Source organism: Falco naumanni, chromosome 2 (genome assembly GCF_017639655.2).
Source record: "Falco naumanni isolate bFalNau1 chromosome 2, bFalNau1.pat, whole genome shotgun sequence".
NCBI classification, from domain to species: domain Eukaryota; kingdom Metazoa; phylum Chordata; class Aves; order Falconiformes; family Falconidae; genus Falco; species Falco naumanni.
In genome coordinates this window covers 29,770,012-29,790,207 of record NC_054055.1, presented here as the reverse complement: position 1 = coordinate 29,790,207, position 20,196 = coordinate 29,770,012, and the positions used below count along the sequence as shown (strand labels likewise).

Here is a 20,196-nt window from a genome sequence, read left to right as displayed (position 1 = left end):
TCTAAGAAAAATCAAACATTTGCAAGAGACTAGACCAAGGTTTTCCAGGACAATCTTTCCCCACTGAATAACTCAGCAGCAGCAGTGAAAAAAATAAAAAAACCTAGAAGGCCTGGACTTATGGCCAAAAAGGTTCTTTTGTCACTCTTTCAGAGAGCAAATGGAAATCCACTAACAATTTCAAACACATCTCTCGTTTTTAAAATATCGTGGAGGAGACTAGCTAATTCAGATATACCTGTTTGTTCTGTCTTTTGTGACTGGAACAGTGTGCCTCCGGAAAGCAGAATTTCGTTCTGGCTCAAGTCAGAAAAAATATACATTTTCTAAGCGAAGCAGGACACTGTCCTACTGCCTGGCATCAACTGTGTTGAAGATCATGTTTATAAAAACCCAAATCACTCTTCCTTCACGGAAAAAGACCCACAACAAAACATTAAAAAATTGCCAAAACAGAAGCCTAATTTAGAAGACTAAAAATGTTTTAAGCATGCCGGTTGATTCTATCATAGGAGAAAAGCATACATGTGATTTTACTGAAATCTGCCATTTCAGTAGCCCAGCTATGATTATATCTCAGTTACTTCTGCACATTTTTTATACAGATCAAAGTATCAAAAGGACTAATCCTCATTCAGCTGCAAACCAAGCGCTGAACAAATGGCACAGTCCCTGCAACATGTGCGTTTTTGAAACCTGAATGTTCTTTCACGGTAATAGTCAGTACAAAAGCATACAGCAATTACTCAAGTGCACAATCGTTTAACACATTCCATTTATGCTCTCATTAGCACTGTTTATGGTTCTCTGTTCCACATCTTTTATAATGCTTTAACTGCAAACTGGATGCCTGTGGAAACGAGATAGTATGCCTCAGGTAGTCTACATTTAGGTAAAGATTCTATGCAACTACAACAATAAAAAAATCTATTAAGTATACACAATTCTCTCATTACTCAGTTTGCTTTAACTGCAGAACAATGTGCCTTCTTATTCAAACCATAAACATACTCAAAAACTTGTTTTGGAAGGTGCCTAAAAGCGAATCAGCACCCAATATCTTCATCAACCAAATAATGAGGGAAAGACTCAGCTTAGATCAAGTCACTGAATACCTGTATGCACACATATGCAAAATGCACATGCACATGGGTAGTACTACGTATTAGTGAAGCACTGAAAATCCCTCATTTGCTTTGTTTGAGTGTGATTACATTTTAAAACGTCTTCACTGAATACTCAGACTTCATAAAGGCTTTCTGAAGTGTAGAACCACACGATAGCTCATTTGCTCTTAAAACTCATTACACAAACTAGAATTTAATGTTGATTTTCTTTTTTGTTACTTAAATCTTTCATAACACATTTCAAATGCATCAGAAATTCAACATGATGTTAAAAGGTACATTCCTCCATAAGAAATTAAATTACAAACTGATAATAAGATCTCGTGTACAATTCAGCTAGGACGCTTCTACATTTTAGTTCAGGGCAAAGCTTTTAATGTTCATTGAGCTACCTCAGTAATTGGCTCATCTTTCGTGCCTCGGAGCAGGTTCATTTCATCTGGTGTCAGTTGGAATTTTGCTATGAACGCGTCTGCAACTTGTGCTTTCATTTCTAGTCTCTGACTGTAATAAAACAGAGTGAAGAGGACATTACCTTTTTATACTTATCTCAGACTTATTTTACATATTCATACTTTTGGAAATATAATCAGCATTAGAAATTGGTGTTATTAAATTCCAGTAGTACGTTCTTGCCATCAAACACTTGAGTTGCATCCTCACATACCATTTTCCATTAAGCTTACACAGATTAATGAGGAAAGATAATACAAAGGTAAGTTAGTAATTTGAAAACTAGTACGTTCTTTAAAAAATATATTCCTTTAGTGTTTGCATCACAAGTTATCTAATCCAGATACTTTGTGCTTGTACAGTTGCAATGCTTGCAATGCTTGCAGTTATTTCTTTCAAATTCACCAAGGAAAGGACGGGGTTTCAGTTCACGTTTTCCAAGAGACACAAAAAGCTGGAGCACCCAAAATACGAAAATGACCATTTTTCTTATTAATCTACTTTTCTGCAGAACAGGTTTTCTTTTTAACAATACAGTTGGGATACAAACTTACTAGTCTCACAAGCAATCGAAACGTAAGGGCTCACTCTCTTGTTGATTGCCCTCCCTGAAACAAACTCAGCGGGGACGTAAGGTGCAAACGCCATCTCGTGGGCAGCATCTTTTCGCACACATTTTGTCACACACCTTACAACCACAGGACCCAAATTAACATAGTTGTATTCCACAGGAAGGGACTGGAATTCCTGTAGCAACAGAAAAATTGCTGAAACTGTGGTTCGAGCACACAGCATTCCAGGAAATAAAGACTACTTTTTCAGGATACTGAGAAGACCTAATTAGTTATTTGTAGAAGAATAAGGCTCAATTACTTTACAACCGTTTCAGCTTCCAATTTAATTATTGCAAGGTAAATACACTATTATTATAGAGTGGTAAGACAGGCAAGTACACTTCTAATACTGACTGCAATAATTACATTTTCTTGCAAGATCAAAGCTTGAAAAGCTTTCATTTATTTACCCCTTCTCTACTATCCAACTATTGTCTGGACTTCACTCTGCTGAAGAAAACTGGCTTCCCTTCTGTAGAAATGTACAACTTTCCCATTCTGCAGTTCCACAAATTCTTTTAGGGATAAGATTAAATGTTTTGCAATTGTCAGTGCTCTAGGATACTGAGCAGTGAGAAGGAGGGAAACATAAAAACCAACAGTGTTTTAAGAGTAAAATTTATGCAAATCAAACAGGAAAGCAACCCAGTACTTTACATTACACAGAAAACACCTAAAGAAAAAGGAAAACCAAAACTCATATGCTTTAATATCACATCCTTAATTTATAAGTCAGGTTTCCCCAAGGTCCTATGCAGATATGGCTATTTTGCCTTTACATCGACAGTTTTGCCATGCTTAAAATCAATCTGTTTAATTTTCTATAAGTAAATTCTACAATTACACATTCAGGGTCTCCATGAAGCTGAATGTTTCTCAGAGAAGGAACAAGAATGACGGAGGATGATTTCAGCCAACTAAACAGGCAATGATAGCAGATGCATCCATGAAAAATTACAGTACTTTCCAAGCAATCTGGTAGTAGTTCACTGTAAGCGAGGAAGAATAGGGAAGAAGTCTAAAAAGAGAGGGCTCAACAGTGCATACACAGCTTGGAAACAAGAAAATGCAGGTACAGGAAGAAAAGAAAGGCATTTGGAAGAGAGGAAAGAGATTGACAAGTGTCACAATGGTTTGGCAAGGAGGTAGAGTCAGTCTTCTAGAAGGAGGAATGGGTTGTGGGGAGAAAGAGGTAGGAGAGAATGGAAAGTACCAAAAGGCTCTGAGGGCAGAAAGGGGAGACGTGCGAGGTGATGGCTCTGAAGGGACTGAAGTTGCTCCATCTTCTTTTTTAATAACTTTATCTAGATCTTTCATATTGGGGCGAGGCCATGCAAGACCATCTTCAAACCTAAACAGACCTGGCACTGTTTTCCACTGCTAACGCTTTTCTGACACAGAAAGTGTCGTAGCCCTTGACACAGTGGAAGGAGAATAGAAGAATACCATTTTGAACACATTCAGTACGTTTTCAGCAGGATGATTAGGTGATAAAATCTGAAGAGAGGAAGCCATGGTGTAACTTCAGCTGGAGATGGAGGACAAAATACCAAGAGAAGCTGCCTACAAAACATACAGGAATTAACAAGACAGGAGGACACTAACAAAAGAGTATTTTTAATTAAATACTAGGCTTGTGAGAGATTTTTTGATGATAACTGTGTCATTCTCACAACACAGATGACAGACGGATCAGCTCTGCTCTGCAGCACTATGTTCCATCATTGCAACGATGCCTGAACCATGCTGCTTAGGTTGCCTCAGCCACCCCTGCCCTGCGCTGCCCCTTCCGCTGTACCAGAACTGTTGTTTATAGTGTCATGTAATGAACTAGATCAGGGAACAAATCTGGCAGGGAAAACCCAGCAGCTTTTACTTTTTTTTTTTTTTTTTTTTTTTTTGGGGGGGGGGGGCGGCGGAGGTTATATGTATTCTCTAATTCAGTTTACTACAGGCTTGCACTAAGGGACTGTGAGGTACTAAGTTCTGTATAGGCAGATCCCCTGTACTACTAAGTGGTGTTCCAGTAGCAAGGGGGCAATGACTAGTTAGCTCACTGCTGCTATGAAACCGCTCATGAAAACTACACTTCAGAACTCTTCTGGGTATAAAAAGAGGTCGTTTCAATAGTCAGTTACAAGAAGTAACAGTAACAATAAAAAAAATCAGGACACTCCCCTCTCAACCCCCCTGCAAAAACCTAGGGGCATATGACATAGCTACTCAAACCAAAAACAGGTAAGGACACTTAAAATTTCACTTAATGATGGTGCTTTCACCATCACTGGATTTGCTTGAAACAACAGACAATGTAATTTAGTGAATTAATTTAATAGTTGCTCTGAGTCTCTTCTCTTGTGATGGGAATCTCAATTTAATATAAAACCACCAAGCTGAAAATACTTACAATGGATTATCCCTACCTTTAGGGAAGAGAAGGAATCTAGGAAAGAGGCTAGAGAAAGCAAAACCAAGACTTTGGTTTCAACTGAAACAAGAACTCCCACAAACACAGGAGCAGATGGGATGTTGAGAATTTTTTCTGTTCTTTGAACCTGTGTATCTCCTGAATGGATCAACTTTTAAGTACTCTTACAGAAGTTTTCCATTTATTATCTCCTCTTCCTCAGGTTTTTTTGAATGTATACTGGGGGCAGGGGGAAGTCTGATCTTAAGAAGTGCAGTATAATCGGAGTAACAGTTTTATTCAGTTTGCTTTGTAGATTTGTTGGAGTTAGGGTTGTAGACTCCCAAAGAACAAAGACCAGAGCCAGGAACTGTACAAACAGCATTCTGTGCCCCCTTCATTTCTGGAGTTATAAAAACAAAGAATGGCAGAAGATCTCACTAGTTTGTCTCTCTCCACCTGCAAATCCTCACTGTGCACAGTCCTCCCTCCATTCCTTTTTGCTGCTACAAACAGGGTTCAATCAAACATCGTGCTTTAAAGCCATTTCCATCCCTGGCTGTGTCTTTGGCTGACACCTGCCATAACTGCCCACTGACCCACTCTGCACACTCCCAAATAATTAACTTTTTATAAAAACAGTCTCAATATATTAAACTCTAGCATGCTGGCAAGTTAAAAGTTTCACAATGTAAGCCAAGATAACAACCTCAAGGTGGCAGCCATGTTTCATCTATCCTTCTCAAAGCAACGATTCAGACAGAACTGGTGAAAAACATCTATCCTAAACCTAAAAGCATGCATCTGAATTTTGATAAAGCTACATCTTTTGGGCTCTTTACAAAGGACGTGGGATTTCAACAAGCTACTCTGTTTCAAAACCCACGTTAACCACCTCTGTTCATGCTGGCTATGAAAGTTGCCTTGGTTATCAATCTGCATCAGAAAGAGATCCTATATCCTGGATGATGGATCAGGAACAAAACATGTAAGCGCTACATACCCTTGACTTCTACCTGGCAGTATACAGTATTGATGAGACCAATACATTTGCATAGGTATTTAATTTAAAATATATATATATGTATGTATTTCCTCAGACATAAACTAACAGATATTTAACCAGAATTTAATCAATCTTCTTAAAGCAAGGAAATAGATTAAAATATCACTTAATTTTTCTATAGTTATTTCATTGCGATAAGTGCTATGCAAACTACGATGCAGGTAACAACAACAGCTACAGTAAGGCCATCTTAGAGACAACCCACAGCAGTCAGTATCTGTGCAGACCCTTGGACATTTCAAGACCCATTCACCTTTCTATAAACATAGTGATATCTAAATTGTGTTCTAAGAAAATGCTGTATGGCAGAGGAAAGGCCACACCGTGCTGTTATTCCAAAGTGCTGGGTTTTTTTTTCTTCTACTGAGTTATCCTTGCATAAAAGAAAAAAACTAACAGATCATGGGAACACTGCGCTGATGCAAAGGGGGAAGTGCCAAGGGCTGGTAGATTTCGGAGCAAGGGCGGGGGAATGGGACTCCAACAAAGAGCAATTTCCCCAGTTTTAGTCGTTACCAGGGAGACAGAATTCTTTTGCAAGAGAACTCAAAAGGCTGGGAAAACTATGCACTTCATGCACTTTTGCCTTGAACCAAATACAAATGCATACTGTTTGCTAGGATTATCACCTAGACATCTCAAAAAATGAGGTGGAGGATAAACAGGCTTTTCCAAAGTTTAATTTTATCTTGCCACCTAATACAGCATAAAAATCTGGCTAGCTTCCCTTAACTAGGACAAGTCATAGCAGCACGTTCTGAAATTACTTTCAATTTGTGGTACTGAGTAGTCAACACGTTTTTAAACCCTGAGAAAGATGGAGTATTTCTAATTCATAAAGGAATAACAACCATCTTTAACAGACATGTATAAATGCTTTTTAGTCACAGCTGGAAAAACTACTTTTCTGTGATGGTTTTTGTGGAAGGCAAATATATAAGACTATATAACAAGAACATCCACACACAAGTAAGTGTTAGGAAACTATTCTTAGGAATAAGTACCAGGTGCGAAAATGCATTTGTAAATGCTGAGAACAAATGTTATTATTCTACATTTTGCCTGTCAAACACATCGTTTATTAAAGGAGAACTGAAATACTGTGAGAAGGTATTCAGTGACCAGTTCCATCTTAGAATATAATTAGGCAATTTTCTTCTTAATTAAAAAATAGGAAAACACAGAAAATCATTGTAAATTGTCTAGCGTTCCTAGGACACAGGAAAAATAGTAGTAATATTACAGAAGGCTTTAGTGAGACCTTATCTGTAAAACAGATCACAATCCTGATCATCTGTGTTCAAGAACAATGGACTCCCATTAGACCAGAGCTAGCAGGATGATCATTGGGAATGGAGAATCTAATTTACGAGAGGAGATGAAGGAAGCTCTTAAGATAAAGGACAGATGAGAAAACAGCCAATTTATATCCAAGAATTAGGTTGGAAATTAGGGAAAGGCTTTTACCGGAAAGAACAAGCTTTTGAACTAAGTGTTCCAAGAACAGAAACACATACAAATTGCAAAAATAGTTCACTAGTTTTTTGAACAGTTGACAAGTTTATGAAAGTCATCAGGCAAATGATAGCTGGCAGCAGGACAGTCAAATTGAACTCAGAAGGTTTCTCCCATCTGTAATCCCTGTCTAAAGACAGCTAGCCTGCAATGCTGCAGCCCTATAATACATTCTATAAGCCATATAAAACATTCTGCTCTAAAAATAAATAAGTAAAAATCAAAAAAGCTAAATCAAAAGTCAAGCAACAGAAGACACTAACTGCATGGAAATTATTCAAATCTTGTTAAACTGATTACTAAACACAAGAATAAAAAAGCTTATATGCTGTAAATAAATTAATAGAATTCAGTAATGTTCTACTTACATACTGATCAGGCTTCCTATAAACTTCATTGGTATCTATCTACAGAACAGCCTGGATAAGCAATTTTCACATGCAAAACTTCACAACAATCATGTGATATATATACCTCCTCGGTAAATCCGTGTTAATGGTCAAGCTACAGTATCTAACTTGTGAAGAGAGTATAATTAAAAAGGAGCGTATTTCCAGTTTATAGATTCTTTTCCCTCTTGTGGAAGTGAGCTAGTTCATAGTGTCAAACCAAACAGACTAATATTTTCAGCATACCTTTCATACAATCGGATATAAACATATTTGAAAGGGGCCCGCTTACTCTAGCTTTGACTTTGCCATCAAATTCAAAAACATTGCCAAAGGCATGACAGTAACATACTGTTCTCTACATCCACCTGGAATAAGATCAGAACAAATCAGCTTAAGCAATAGCAAAAGGAGAACTAAATCAGATAGTGGGAAAACAATAAAGAACCATAACAAATTTTCACAGAAGACCATGGGCTCTCTGTTCCTGGGCTTTTCTTCTAAGAGCAGATTAGACAAATGTCAGTCAGGAATGGTATCATGTAACTGATTCTGCATTTCTGATGAATGCTTCTCAACCTGAAAGACCATGCTTCATTTCATATTGACCAAGAGTACTTCATGCCTCAACAGAGTACATGGTAGCCAGGTATAAAAGTTGGCAGGATATAAGCCTTTGCACTGTCTCTGCTGGTCATGGTTAGAATGTGACAAATTAGATATTTTTTTTTCTTCAGATCCACTCTAGCTGTTTTGATTCCTGTGTTACGCCCTGTTAGCTATACTTTACTTTGGCACAAATCAGGAAGGAAAATCAGCCTCAGAATTTCAAGCCTTCACCCTCCCCCACACTGAATTATAATTCAGTTTAGGCAACCTCTGCTTTTTCTCACGAAGCATATTCAAAGGAATAAATGTAATTACAAGTTTCAAAAGGTCAAGACACGAAATACATCTCATCAGCGCAAACCACCAGATCACCACTTTTCTCAGTGTAGGCTGATGAAAGCAAACCTCTCTAACCTGCTACAAATACTGCTGAACTTCCTGCATCATTTCCATACTGATTATGGCAAGATATTTCTTTTAAAAAAAGGAAAAAAAGCATCACCAAGAGACAAGCATGAGAGATCTGTAGTGCAGCACTACTGAAGCAGATGTTCACTAAGAAAAACTTTTCCTAAGACTTCTGACCTTGTATTGAGCACAGAGGTGACAGTAACTCCAAAAACCTGTTGAATTTAAATAAAAAGCAAGTCTGAATGTAATTCAATTAAATTAATATACACACTGCTGCATTCCAAGATATGTTTAGGAATCACATTTAATTGCATTTTTAAGAAGTTAAACAATCTTAGTGATACAGAAACTTTTTTTCCAGAATCAACATAACTCATCAGGACTCTTGACATCAAAACATACATGTTGCTCTGTTTAAGAACACAATAGAAGCTTACGAAACAAGATAACGTGTAAAGGTGTTCAAGTACATAATCTCAATGAGAGCTCTGAAACTTGAGCCTGACTCAAAAAATATCCATCCAAGCCACTTCCACTCTCCTTCTTTTATACAGTTTTTAGAGTATGGTCGTCTTTGCTTCCAAAAAACTAATTCTGACTCTCACCAATCTTCTATTTCTGCAAACTTACTTTCTGTAATCTCCCTGATCATATACCTACACTTACAGAATCACTTGAATTTTGTGAGAATTGATCATAGAATGGTTTGGGACCTTAAAGACCATTAGTTCCACCCCCCCTGCCATGGGCAGGGCCACCTTCCACTATATAAGGCTCCTCAAAGCCCCATCCAGCCTGGCCTTGAGCACTGCCAGGGATGGGGCATCCACAGCTGCTCTGGGCAACCTGTGCCAGTGCCTCACCACCTTCACAGTGAAGAAATTCTTCCTAATATCTAATTTAAATCTACCCTTTTCAGTTTAAATCCATTTCCTCATGTCCTGCCACTACATGCCCTTGTAAAAAAAAACCTCTCCAGCTTTCTTTTAGGCCCCCTTTAGTTACTGGAAGGCAGCAACGAGGTCTTCCTGGAGCCTTCTCTTCTGCAGGCTGAACAACCCCAGCTCTCTCAGCCTTTCTTCATAGGAGAGGTGCTCCAGGCCTCTGATCATCTTCATGGCCCTCCTCTGCACTCACTGCAACAGTAAGCCCTCCTAATGTCCTTCTAAGGTCCGTGTCCTTCTAATGATGGGGGGCCCAGAGCTGAACGTAGTGCTCTCTTTCTTCAACAGTTAAGATCCACAACTGTCATTTGTGGCTAACCTCAAATACAGTCTTGCACAATACCTTACCATGGATTGGCTGGTAAAACTACTATGAAGCCAGGCTTCTGGCATTCTGCATACAGTATTTTGGAACTGAACTGTTATTTCTCTGGTTCGGTAACTACTGAACTCCAGAACACTTGTTCCCAATGCAAAGTGAAGCAGCTTAGTGTTGCAAGTGGGTTTTTAGCTTCACTCAAAGGAAAAAAAGAACTAAACTCAGCCACAAGAGAACTGACAACCACAGAAGCTTTTATTAAAATCTCACTTCAAGGAGCAAGATCCTTTTTCTGCCAGCCTATTAGCAATGGCAATAAACAAACCCACATCTTTTAAAATGCACATGTTATTTGAAAACAAACTCATGACTATACATAAAAAGCCTAACACAACCTGAAAGCAATATTAGCATACTCAAGTAAATGTATAGAAATCTAGTGAACACACACAATTTCTGTGAATTGTTAAAAATCCACTTCAGTAAATTAGCTACCTCAATTTTTCTTTATTACCAATGTTTGCTATGAAATACATTAAAACAAGTATTCTATTCAAGACTCTATTGCTGAACAACAATAAATTAACCTTATGACAAGATGGCTTGAATGGCTTGGACTACATTATTTCACACTATATGGCTTTACTAAGTTGTGATAAGTCTCAATTTTAAAGAGAGAAAAGGAAAAAAAACAACACCTAGTTTCTACGTTAAGCAGACTCCATAATTTAAACAATATGAAGGAAAACTGTTCTGCTTCTAATGTACAGAAATTTTAACTAGTCTTTACAGAAAAAGTAAATGCCAAACAAGCAACTTAATTGACCAAAGAAATGCACCAACTCTGACATGATCACAAATATAAAAATGCAATTGTATTAATGGAAGATTATTTTTTTAATTTGTTATCTAAGTAACACACTCTATTTAGCATTTATGCCAAATCAGGTCTTAAGTTCAAAAACTAAGTTACAAGAAAAACAATGCTGCAAAGCAACAACTCAAGAATGCGGAAGTTTTAAATTAAATCCAAGACAAACATCTTATTTCCTACTCCAACTATTTAACTAAAAATCTTAAATCGCACATTCTACCAACACAGGAAGTCCCAAACAGCTCATCAGGATTACCTGCAGGTGGACAACTACACCTTCAAACCACGAAACTGAGAAACTAGGATGACCAACAAAGAGTTCAGATATGAAGCTTTGGAAATCAAAAATAGTCGTGAACTACATCCAATTATATGGGTGATAATAGAGTGCAAAAACTACTTAGTATAAGAAACCTAGTACCTATACAGAACTACTAAGACAGCCATTCCTTTGCAAGTACTGCAGAAGAGAAAGAATACATTTAAGGATGAAAGCATGAACAAGCACCCTTACTTAAAACATTCATCCTCAAACTCAAGTTCCCATGACCACTCTGCATCTTCAGGAAACCATTCTTCACTGCTATCATGCAGGTTTTGATTTATAAAAAAAGAAGAAAGAAAGAAAGAAAGAAAACCAAAAGCCACTACACAGGTTCAAATGCCACATAGAGGAAAATTTCTGAAGAGATATTTACCTTTGCAATCTAAGAAAACAGTTCACTTACTATTTCAATCTTTCCTTTATTTGCTTTGTATAGCTAGTGGAATAAAGTTACAATTCCAATCAAAAAGACTTTGGCTATTGACTTTTCTTTCTCTGCTTCTGCAGTGAACATTCTGTTCTTTTAATTGCAGTTTGCTTTAAACTTAATACTAATTATAACACATTTTTACAAAATTTACTTTCCATGAGAACTGACCAGGCATGAAGAAGGTTTACCCAAGCCAAAGGTTACACCTGTCATTTACTGAAAATGGCCTTAAGACTATTATAAAAAGCACATCTTCGACCAAAGCCAGAACTAACATATATTCTTAGAACATGAAGGGAAGTAAATAAAAAGCTGTGAAATATAAATCCAATTATTCGCCTAAGTAGCTTCCCATCTTCATCATACTGAGTGAAGACAGCAGCCCATTTACCCTAAATTTTCAAATATGGAAATTAAATATTTTTTACAGTCTAAATACCTAATTACTATAAATGGATGAAATACACCTGAAAGTTTACTGTCTCTCTTCAGTTTTAGAACACTGAATCAAAATCATAACATTTTCCTCATACAAAAACATGGTCAGTTGAAGAAAATCAGTTAAATACTAATCACAATAGAAGACTTTTTTTTTGACCAATAGCTATCACAGCAAACCATTTACTACAAATCAGAATGATTTCTGAATATTTTTTTTAAAAGGCTAAAAAAGAGTGAAAGTAGACTAGCACTTAATGTAGTACTTAGTGAGAAAGGCAGAGTCAAAATACCTTTCTTCAAGGACAGTATAAACAATTAGTTCAGCAAAATGACAGAATGTATTATCTGTGCTATTTCCAAATGTTCGATAACTATCACTGTGAAAAAGAACATGACTAATGTGAAAAGGAAGAACATAACTAATATTATTTTCCAGGGTAATGTTCAAAAACATACCATTACTCAGCACCGATTTAAGAACTTAACTCACACACACTCTGGTACATAGAACAGAATTTGGTTTTTTTTAAATATTTTTATGTTAAATTAAAAATTTACACAGAACATTCTACTATACTGGTGCTATTCGAATACAAATTCCCATCATCCTAAACTTCAAGTAGCTTCTACCCAACATGTTCTCTTGGGAAAAGCCTATCATTAAATAAACAGCTGGGAGGACAGCAGAGAGCAGAAATAAAACTTAGGACGGATGAAATCTGAAGACAACTTCTGTGTTTCATAATAAGAAAAGGGACATTTTTTATAGGAAGAACGCTACAAAATTGATTATGCTCAGCTATTACTGCCTTGCTCTACACTGAATGTTCTTGCTTTAAAGTCATTGTTTGAATTACAACCTTTTTGAATTGGTCCAGCTTTCATCTCTGCATTTTGATCAGACAGCATTCATTTTAAGACAACCCTCAGAAGACAGAGAAGCCATGCCCTCCCAGTTTCACCATTTACTCCTTTGTTGGCTAAGAAATGCTACTTAAGTTGACGGAATCAGCAATTTAAGACCTTTATTTTGTCTGACTGCAGGCAAGATTTCAGCTTTTCAAGAAACCCCTAACATTAGGTAGCAAATGCCTCTTCCATGTGTCCAATGAAAACCAAAACAATGAATCAGAACAGTCATTTAAGGAGTTAAAAGAAAAGGTGACTAAAATTTCCCCAGTGGAATGGAACAGCCTTCCCATTGCTGCTTTTGCTTAATTTTTTTTGTAAGTTTAGCCAGAAAAAAAGTTAACTTTGTTAATAAATGACACTCCAAGTCTTCCATAACCTTATTGTAAAATCACAAGTATTATTTGGCTTCTGCTAGTGGTTACTTCATGGCATACTTAAAAAAAAAAACACCTTTCAAAAGAGAACTTTTTCCTATGTACGCGCTTCTGAAGTCACGCAGACCTTAAAAGGATAGGCTACTTCTTAAACCTTTCTTCCTCCTCATACTAGGGGGATGTTCTGTCTCTCAAAGGAATTAGCAGAAAGTCTTCTAAGTAAACTATTGTGTCAGTGAGGACTATATTGTAGAAGTATTAATGTACAGTGTGCATAATCTCTTTTAACGGAATTTAAGGCCAATTAGACATACATTTGGGATTGGTTTTAGCATGTTCCATTCTGCTTCAAAACTACGAATCACAGCAGCTTTACTTTTCTTGAGACTACAAAAATATATGACCACTTCTCTGTCCTACTACCTCACATACTCATATATAAAACAAAAAATTTTCTAAGACTTGGGTTCAGCTCACTTACTTAAAACTGTAACTTCACCAAACCCTTCATTTTTTATCAACAGCGTTGTAGTTTATGCAGTTATTCCACACTCAGCATTTAATATATGTACAGATTACACTCTTAACTTCACATTCAGACTCTCACAGGACATAATCCACTTCCTACTGAAGTCTACAACATGAACCTACTGAATTTGAAAGCACACCCAGAGATATACAAAGCCATAATTTCTACTAGAAACTTATCACTGGAGATAATTATTTCTAATCTCCAAGTGAACTGCATATAATTTTCAGAAGAAAGATCATAAAGCAAGGAGATTCATTCTTCTACACTGACAAAGTCTAAAGCTGTAAAACCAGATACCCTAGCCATAAAAATAATAAAGATTACTTGAATCTGTCGTAGGCTGTTATCCTCTTCCCATGAATAAAAATACTGAAAACAGCAAAATACAAATCTTTTCTTCCACCAGAGGCTGGAGAACCAAGGGAAAAAGTGGTCTGTGTCAGGCTCATTAAACAAGTACTTACGTATTTCGCAGCTAGCTTTAAATATGTCAGAGAGGGTTATAATCCCACTTTCTGTTACTACATACAGTCCCTGAACAACAGAGTGACTTCCACTGGATATAAGCATTAACAACAAGAGGCCTGCGAAACTGACGAGACACTGAGTAAGCCAGTGTCTGTTACAAACCAAAACAACTTACACTACCAACTGACATTAGGTAAAGCACATCCATATTCAGCACACTGTAACACTGTAACTGATTCTCTTCCCTAAAGGGACAGTTTTTATTGCAACAAGCACTAACACATGTTTTTATCTTTCTGCATCCTCTAGTAATAAAACTATGAGTTCAGTATTTTTATTCCAACTGAGCTACAAACAAAGATAGTGTTAAAAACAAAGTACAAATACAAAAAAACCCAAAGTCATTATTCAAAAATAAGAGTGGCAGAATCAGACCTAGAAGAAAATTCCACCAGTACTGTCATGTCTTCAAGAAATAAACAGTGGTATACCTACTTTTCTGCCTGGAGTTTTGTGGTTTTTACTATCAAGTCCTGGGTTTGTTCCTTTGCTGCCTAAAACACAATTAGAATCATTAAGCATGTGAAAAACACAAATACATCAAATGTATTACACAATCTTTAAAATACATAATACTTTTGAAGCTTTCTGACTATAAGCAGTTCAAAGAGTGTACTCTTTCAAACAAAAGGACTTCTTGAAATAAGTATTCATTAACTCCATTTTCAGGCATGATAAATATGCTTACCCGTATGTATTTTCATCTTTATACACATTTACATTCACACACTGTTGATTTTTAATTTATATTTAATGCCATAACATTATTATAAATATTCAAAATAGTTCTGATTATTTTGTTTGTCCATTGACTGTACCTTGTTTGCTGTTGATGAAATGAAAATGAAAAAGGAAACAAGCTCCTTCAGGCTGAACTGTACCAGTGTCCATCCAGACATTTTAGACAACATGAATATAACTCTGCTGGTCTATGCAAGTTTAGCTCTACAGTCAGAGAAGCTTACAGGGCTGTAAGGATCAAAAAAATTATGAAAAATGTCTTCACTAAAAGGATGATCAAGCACTGGGACAATCTGTGCAGGGAAGTGGCTCATCCCTGGAGATATTTAAAAGACGTGTAGATGAAGTGCTTAGGGACATGGTTTAGTGGTGGACTTGGCAGTCCTGGGTTTACAGTTGGACTATATGATCCTAAAGGTCTTTTCCAACCTAAATGATTCCATGATGCTAAAAGCAATGCACTCACAAAGTTAATCACAGCCCTGAATGTTCAGTGATGACAATGCAAGGGAATCCATGCAGAAACCATTCTGGTACTGACAGCAGGTGCATGACTAAAGGGATTACTGTGACTGAAATTAAAGGAGTTCTGACACTTATCACTCAGCAAGAAGATAAAAGACATCCGGAATTGTTGGTTTCCCACTGGATACCACCAGTGACCATTTAGGCAGAAAAGTAAGATTTAACAAGAACAAAATCCTGAAATCAAAATGCATTCAGTATGGCATAATAATGAAAGTAAAGAGGTAGAAACAGCTATAAAGATAATCTGCATGAATGACTGTAATAGGTCTAAATTACAGCATTTGCCAAAATGAAGATGCCAGTCTTGAAACCTGAGGTCTAACGCAATTACATACGTACACTGATCCATTTCAGCCTTTTCATCTGCCACACTACACTAGTTACAATGGAAAACCAGTCAAGGGACAGGAATGCTTTGAAAGGTGAAAGTAGGACTGCAATCACTCAAGTACAACTTCAGTCATCAGAGGGAGCCTGAGCTGTCCCATTAATATATGACTGTTCCATGGCAGGGGGCTTAGAACTAGATGATCTTTCGGGTCCCTTCCAACCCAAATCACTCTATGATTCTATGAATATAGACAGCGAGCACCACTGAGGTGCCAGTTGCTGAATTTTCTAAAGGAAATCATTATGGATTAGCACACAAATTTAATAAAAACTCAACAGAATTTACTGAGCATTTACTAGTTCCAAAATAATTTAAGATATCTTTAAGCTTTTTATATCTTACATAGATAATATTTGGGGGTTTTAACATGTATTTATATTTTAACCTTTTTTTTTTAATGATACTGATTTTCAGTGCTTCAGCCTAATAAAAAAAACCAAAAGACTATTACAACGAAAGACTAGACTTGAACAGGATCGAAATCTACTAATTCCAGACTTTTTTTTCCTCCACCATTCACAGTTGCAGATTTTCATAAACAAACAAAAAAAAAAACACAGAAGAAGAAATTTGCATCTTTTCTATTACTTTTTAGACAGAAGAATTGCCAAGAAGAATGTTAATAGCAGGACAGCAGAAAGGAAGGAAAAGCAGTTTTTCTTGATACAGCTAGATACACTAGGAAGATAGTTTTCATTGATAAAATACATGCCAGTTACTGTAATTATTGTATGTATGTAATGTAAGAGCTTACATCTAACCAAAACAAAGTAACTGGCAGAAAAAAATTAAACATGCCAGAAAAATGAGAGTTGATATTTGATGTTTCTTGCAGATGCTGAATAGAAATACTTCTCTCTTCCTCTCCACCTCAGTATACCAATTAAAACTTTCATTATCCTTCAACCCTGCATTATTCCATTCCAGCACTTGCCTCCTTCTTTCCCTTTCAGTCCTTGCATTTATGAAGTCACTGTCCTGAAATCAGATCTGACAGTATCGGGCTATTTGGATTGGATGGTATTACATACTTACAAAACAAAAAAGGCAAGAATCTTTATGGGTCTTCTTATTCAGCTTGAGCACATGCTTGCAAGTCTTTTTAACAGGTAAGTTTAAGCAGATGCTTGCAAGTCTTCAGATATTGCAGATAAAATATCAGAGTATTTGACAACTAAGTGCTAGTTCATGGGCTTAATAACTTACATACAGACAAAGAAAACATAGATTAAATTGAGACAAGTTATGAGTTCCACAGGGCTCTAGAGGAAACCTGTAGGGCCCACAACAAAACTGCCTACTGACTTTTAACAGAAAAAAATCACTGCAGGGTGGCTCTACTCTGGCAGGAGGATCACAGATGATAGCTACACTTTATGATCTAATGACAAAAAAAAAAAGAGCAAAAATCTGCATGGACACTTGACTCATTTACACATCTAAGATTTTAATCAAACAGTTCCTGAACTACACTAGAGAATTCATCCACATCAACAGCATTCAAAGAGATCCGAGACGTGCAAGGTGCATTACGCATTCCCTTCCAAAATTGAAATTTAAGCGCCACAGTGGGCTACACTGTACTCTCACACCACTTGGAACAAGTTTATCAAACTACAAGCATTCTTATGGGGATTACATATAATGACAACAAAACCTATTCATCCAAGTAGGACATCTAATGTCCACACACCCACATTAGGAGTGGGAAAAGCAACTGTTTGCACAAGATCTTTTAGTGAAGGATTCGCATACTGTACCTTATGTGTTGTATTCAGAACAGATTTGTTTTGGCAAAACATCTACACGTCAGAATCCATAAATCTTTTAAAAACTCATCACTGTGTTGAATATTGAACTTGTACATTAAAACCAAACCAGACTTAGTAACGCACTATATAACACAACTTTTCCCCTGTAAAATATTGCAGATTCAAAATTGGTTTTGTTGCATACCAGTATTCTGAGACAATGTCATGAAACAAAACCTGCCGAAAGAAGATGGCACACTGGATTTGTCTGCCTCTTTGGATTACAAAATACTTTCTTATGACTATACTTGAGGTATTTACAGGAACACATAACAGATCTATTCAATGGGAAAGACACACAAATTTTGAACAGAAATACAGAAACGTAATTAACCCTTTAATCTCACACACATCCAACCTAATAAAGTATTTTCTCTCCACTCACATATAAATGGATATCGCAGTGCTATTCTCAAAATATGCATATTGCTGCATTATAAACTGCAATTTGGAAGACATTAAAATTACTCTCTCAGTACATTTGCTAAATAAGTAAGGAGAAATAAATCAATATCCCAAAGTAACATCATATGCATACTATGGAAACATCTCAATACTGCAGTTAATCCTCCAAAAAAATTATTTATCCTTCTACAAGAAAGCAGTCGCACCCAAAAAGAAACACATACAAAGCACATCTGTTTATTCATTACCTTCAAACGACTAGACATATCTTCACAGCAGCTGCTCATCGCTTGCACATCTTCGTTTATACTCTCAAGCTCCTAAGTAAGTTCAAATAACAGTAACTGTGTTTTAAATCAGAAATGCCATGCCTAGGCCCAGATTCATCCCACCAAAATGACATGCCCAAGTTGCAAAGAACATAGTTGCTCTTGGTTCCCTGTTAACCAATGACCTGAATGCACCTCTACAGATCAACATTCACTTGGCATTTTTATCTGTTTGAAACATCAACTCTCTCTGTGCAGAATTTGCACCAAAAGAAACACACAAAACCATTACTGTAAAAGTATATTTGTCCTGGAAAGTCAAAAACACTCTTAATCCTTTTTTCTTTTTTTAAACTTTGAATTACATAGCAGTACACTTGCAAGATTGCTAGTCACACTGTAAAAGTGCTACCTCTTTAACTTGCTTGAATATGTGGACAAATTCTTCATTTATTGCTAAGCTTCGTCGTTCAATGTCTCCACGCAAGTTTCTTCGGGTGCGCAAACTATTTTCGACAAAAAAGGTTGACAGAGCCTTCAGTGCTTCCAGCATTTCCTAGAAAATGAAAAACACTTTAACTTCCCATAAAGTTACTAAGAAGCAGGTTACACAGCATGTAACCATCCCAAGTTCATGGTCTTATTAAAAACAAACGAACAAACAAAAAAAACCAACCCACCAAAACCCCAACATGACTACATGGTTTCAGAAGAAAAACTACCCAAATACAGTCCAGATGAGTTGATAAATAACCAAAATACTTGCTGAGTCTTTTTCTCATATAACACACAACTTCGTCTACTATTTTAGAATAGCTTTAATCAGTCAGCTTACATTCGGTTAAAACAGGAGCTATCCACTGCTAGAAAACACTGAAATTAGAAAAAGCTGGGTGCCCTCAAGCTAAGCAATACAAACCTCCCGGCGACTTGAAGGGATCGAACAGGAGCGTGGCATGTCTCAAGCGAAGCAAAACCGAATTTTATTTTTAATTAAGGCTGCAAACGTCAGCCTGCGACTCCGCAGCGGAACTGAGGGTATGACTGGGCTCGCTTCCAAATCCCGGAGCCTATCGGGGCTGGCAACCCCTGACAGCTCATCCGGCCGGTCCCCCGCAGCGTGCCCCCCACCGGGCAGGCCCCGGGCCTCGCCTCGGCCCCTCAGCCGCCGCCCTCCCCACCTTGTCGTTGTCCAGGCGAGTCTCCAGGATCTTGTTGAGCTTGCGGGACAGCGGGTTGCTGCCGGGGGCAGCCGGGAGCCCCGGAGCGGAGACAGCGGGCGGCGGCGCGGCGGTGTCAGCCATAGCTGCGGCCCTCCCCGGCCGCCTTCACCAATGGCCGCGGCGGCGGACCGGCTCCGGCGGAAACGCACTCCCGAGGCTTTGGTTCCGGCCCGGCCTGCGGGCCCGCGGCAGCTGGTTGAGAGAGCGGGACGTTTGGTCACTGATTCAGGGGAATAAATAAAAGGTTTGGGGGTGATGAGAAGAAAGAGGGCTCGCTTCCTGAGGTCGGATGGCTGTATTCATCTCATGAAATAAACGGTTTAGTTCTGAGCTGTAACAACAAGGAAAAATAAGCGGACTCTTTACTGTATAAGCTAACAGCATCCACAGTAAAAGCGTGTCAAAATAAGCATTGCACAGGCAATTTACAGTCTGTTTCCGTTGGTCTGATGGTGTGTGGATCAAAAAACAAAGACTGGAGGGAGCACTGGGCTGCTTTCCGGGCCCCAGTGGCCCTGTGGGTCCTGCCTGAGGGGAGCAGCCAGCAGCCGCCCGCCT

General features: G+C 37.7%; 1 protein-coding gene across 2 annotated transcripts in view; it reads right to left on the bottom strand.

The window, feature by feature from the left end:
• The window catches only part of COG6 (component of oligomeric golgi complex 6), a 59,385-nt gene extending 39,622 nt beyond the window's left edge, over window positions 1-19,763 (bottom strand). Inside the window, exons 1-5 of one of the 2 annotated variants that reach the window (XM_040583762.1) lie at window positions 19,597-19,763; window positions 18,828-18,971; window positions 18,395-18,466; window positions 14,706-14,764; window positions 1,520-1,631 (exon numbers count right to left, since the gene is read on the bottom strand). In XM_040583762.1, the coding sequence (XP_040439696.1) occupies window positions 1,520-1,631; window positions 14,706-14,764; window positions 18,395-18,466; window positions 18,828-18,971; window positions 19,597-19,719 (510 nt within the window). In that variant the 5' untranslated portion in view covers window positions 19,720-19,763. Of the gene's footprint in view, window positions 1-1,519; window positions 1,632-14,705; window positions 14,765-18,394; window positions 18,467-18,827; window positions 18,972-19,334; window positions 19,489-19,596 lie in introns of those variants that run through there. The other variant, XM_040583763.1, reaches the window with a different exon arrangement.
• Window positions 19,764-20,196: the final 433 nt, after the last annotated feature.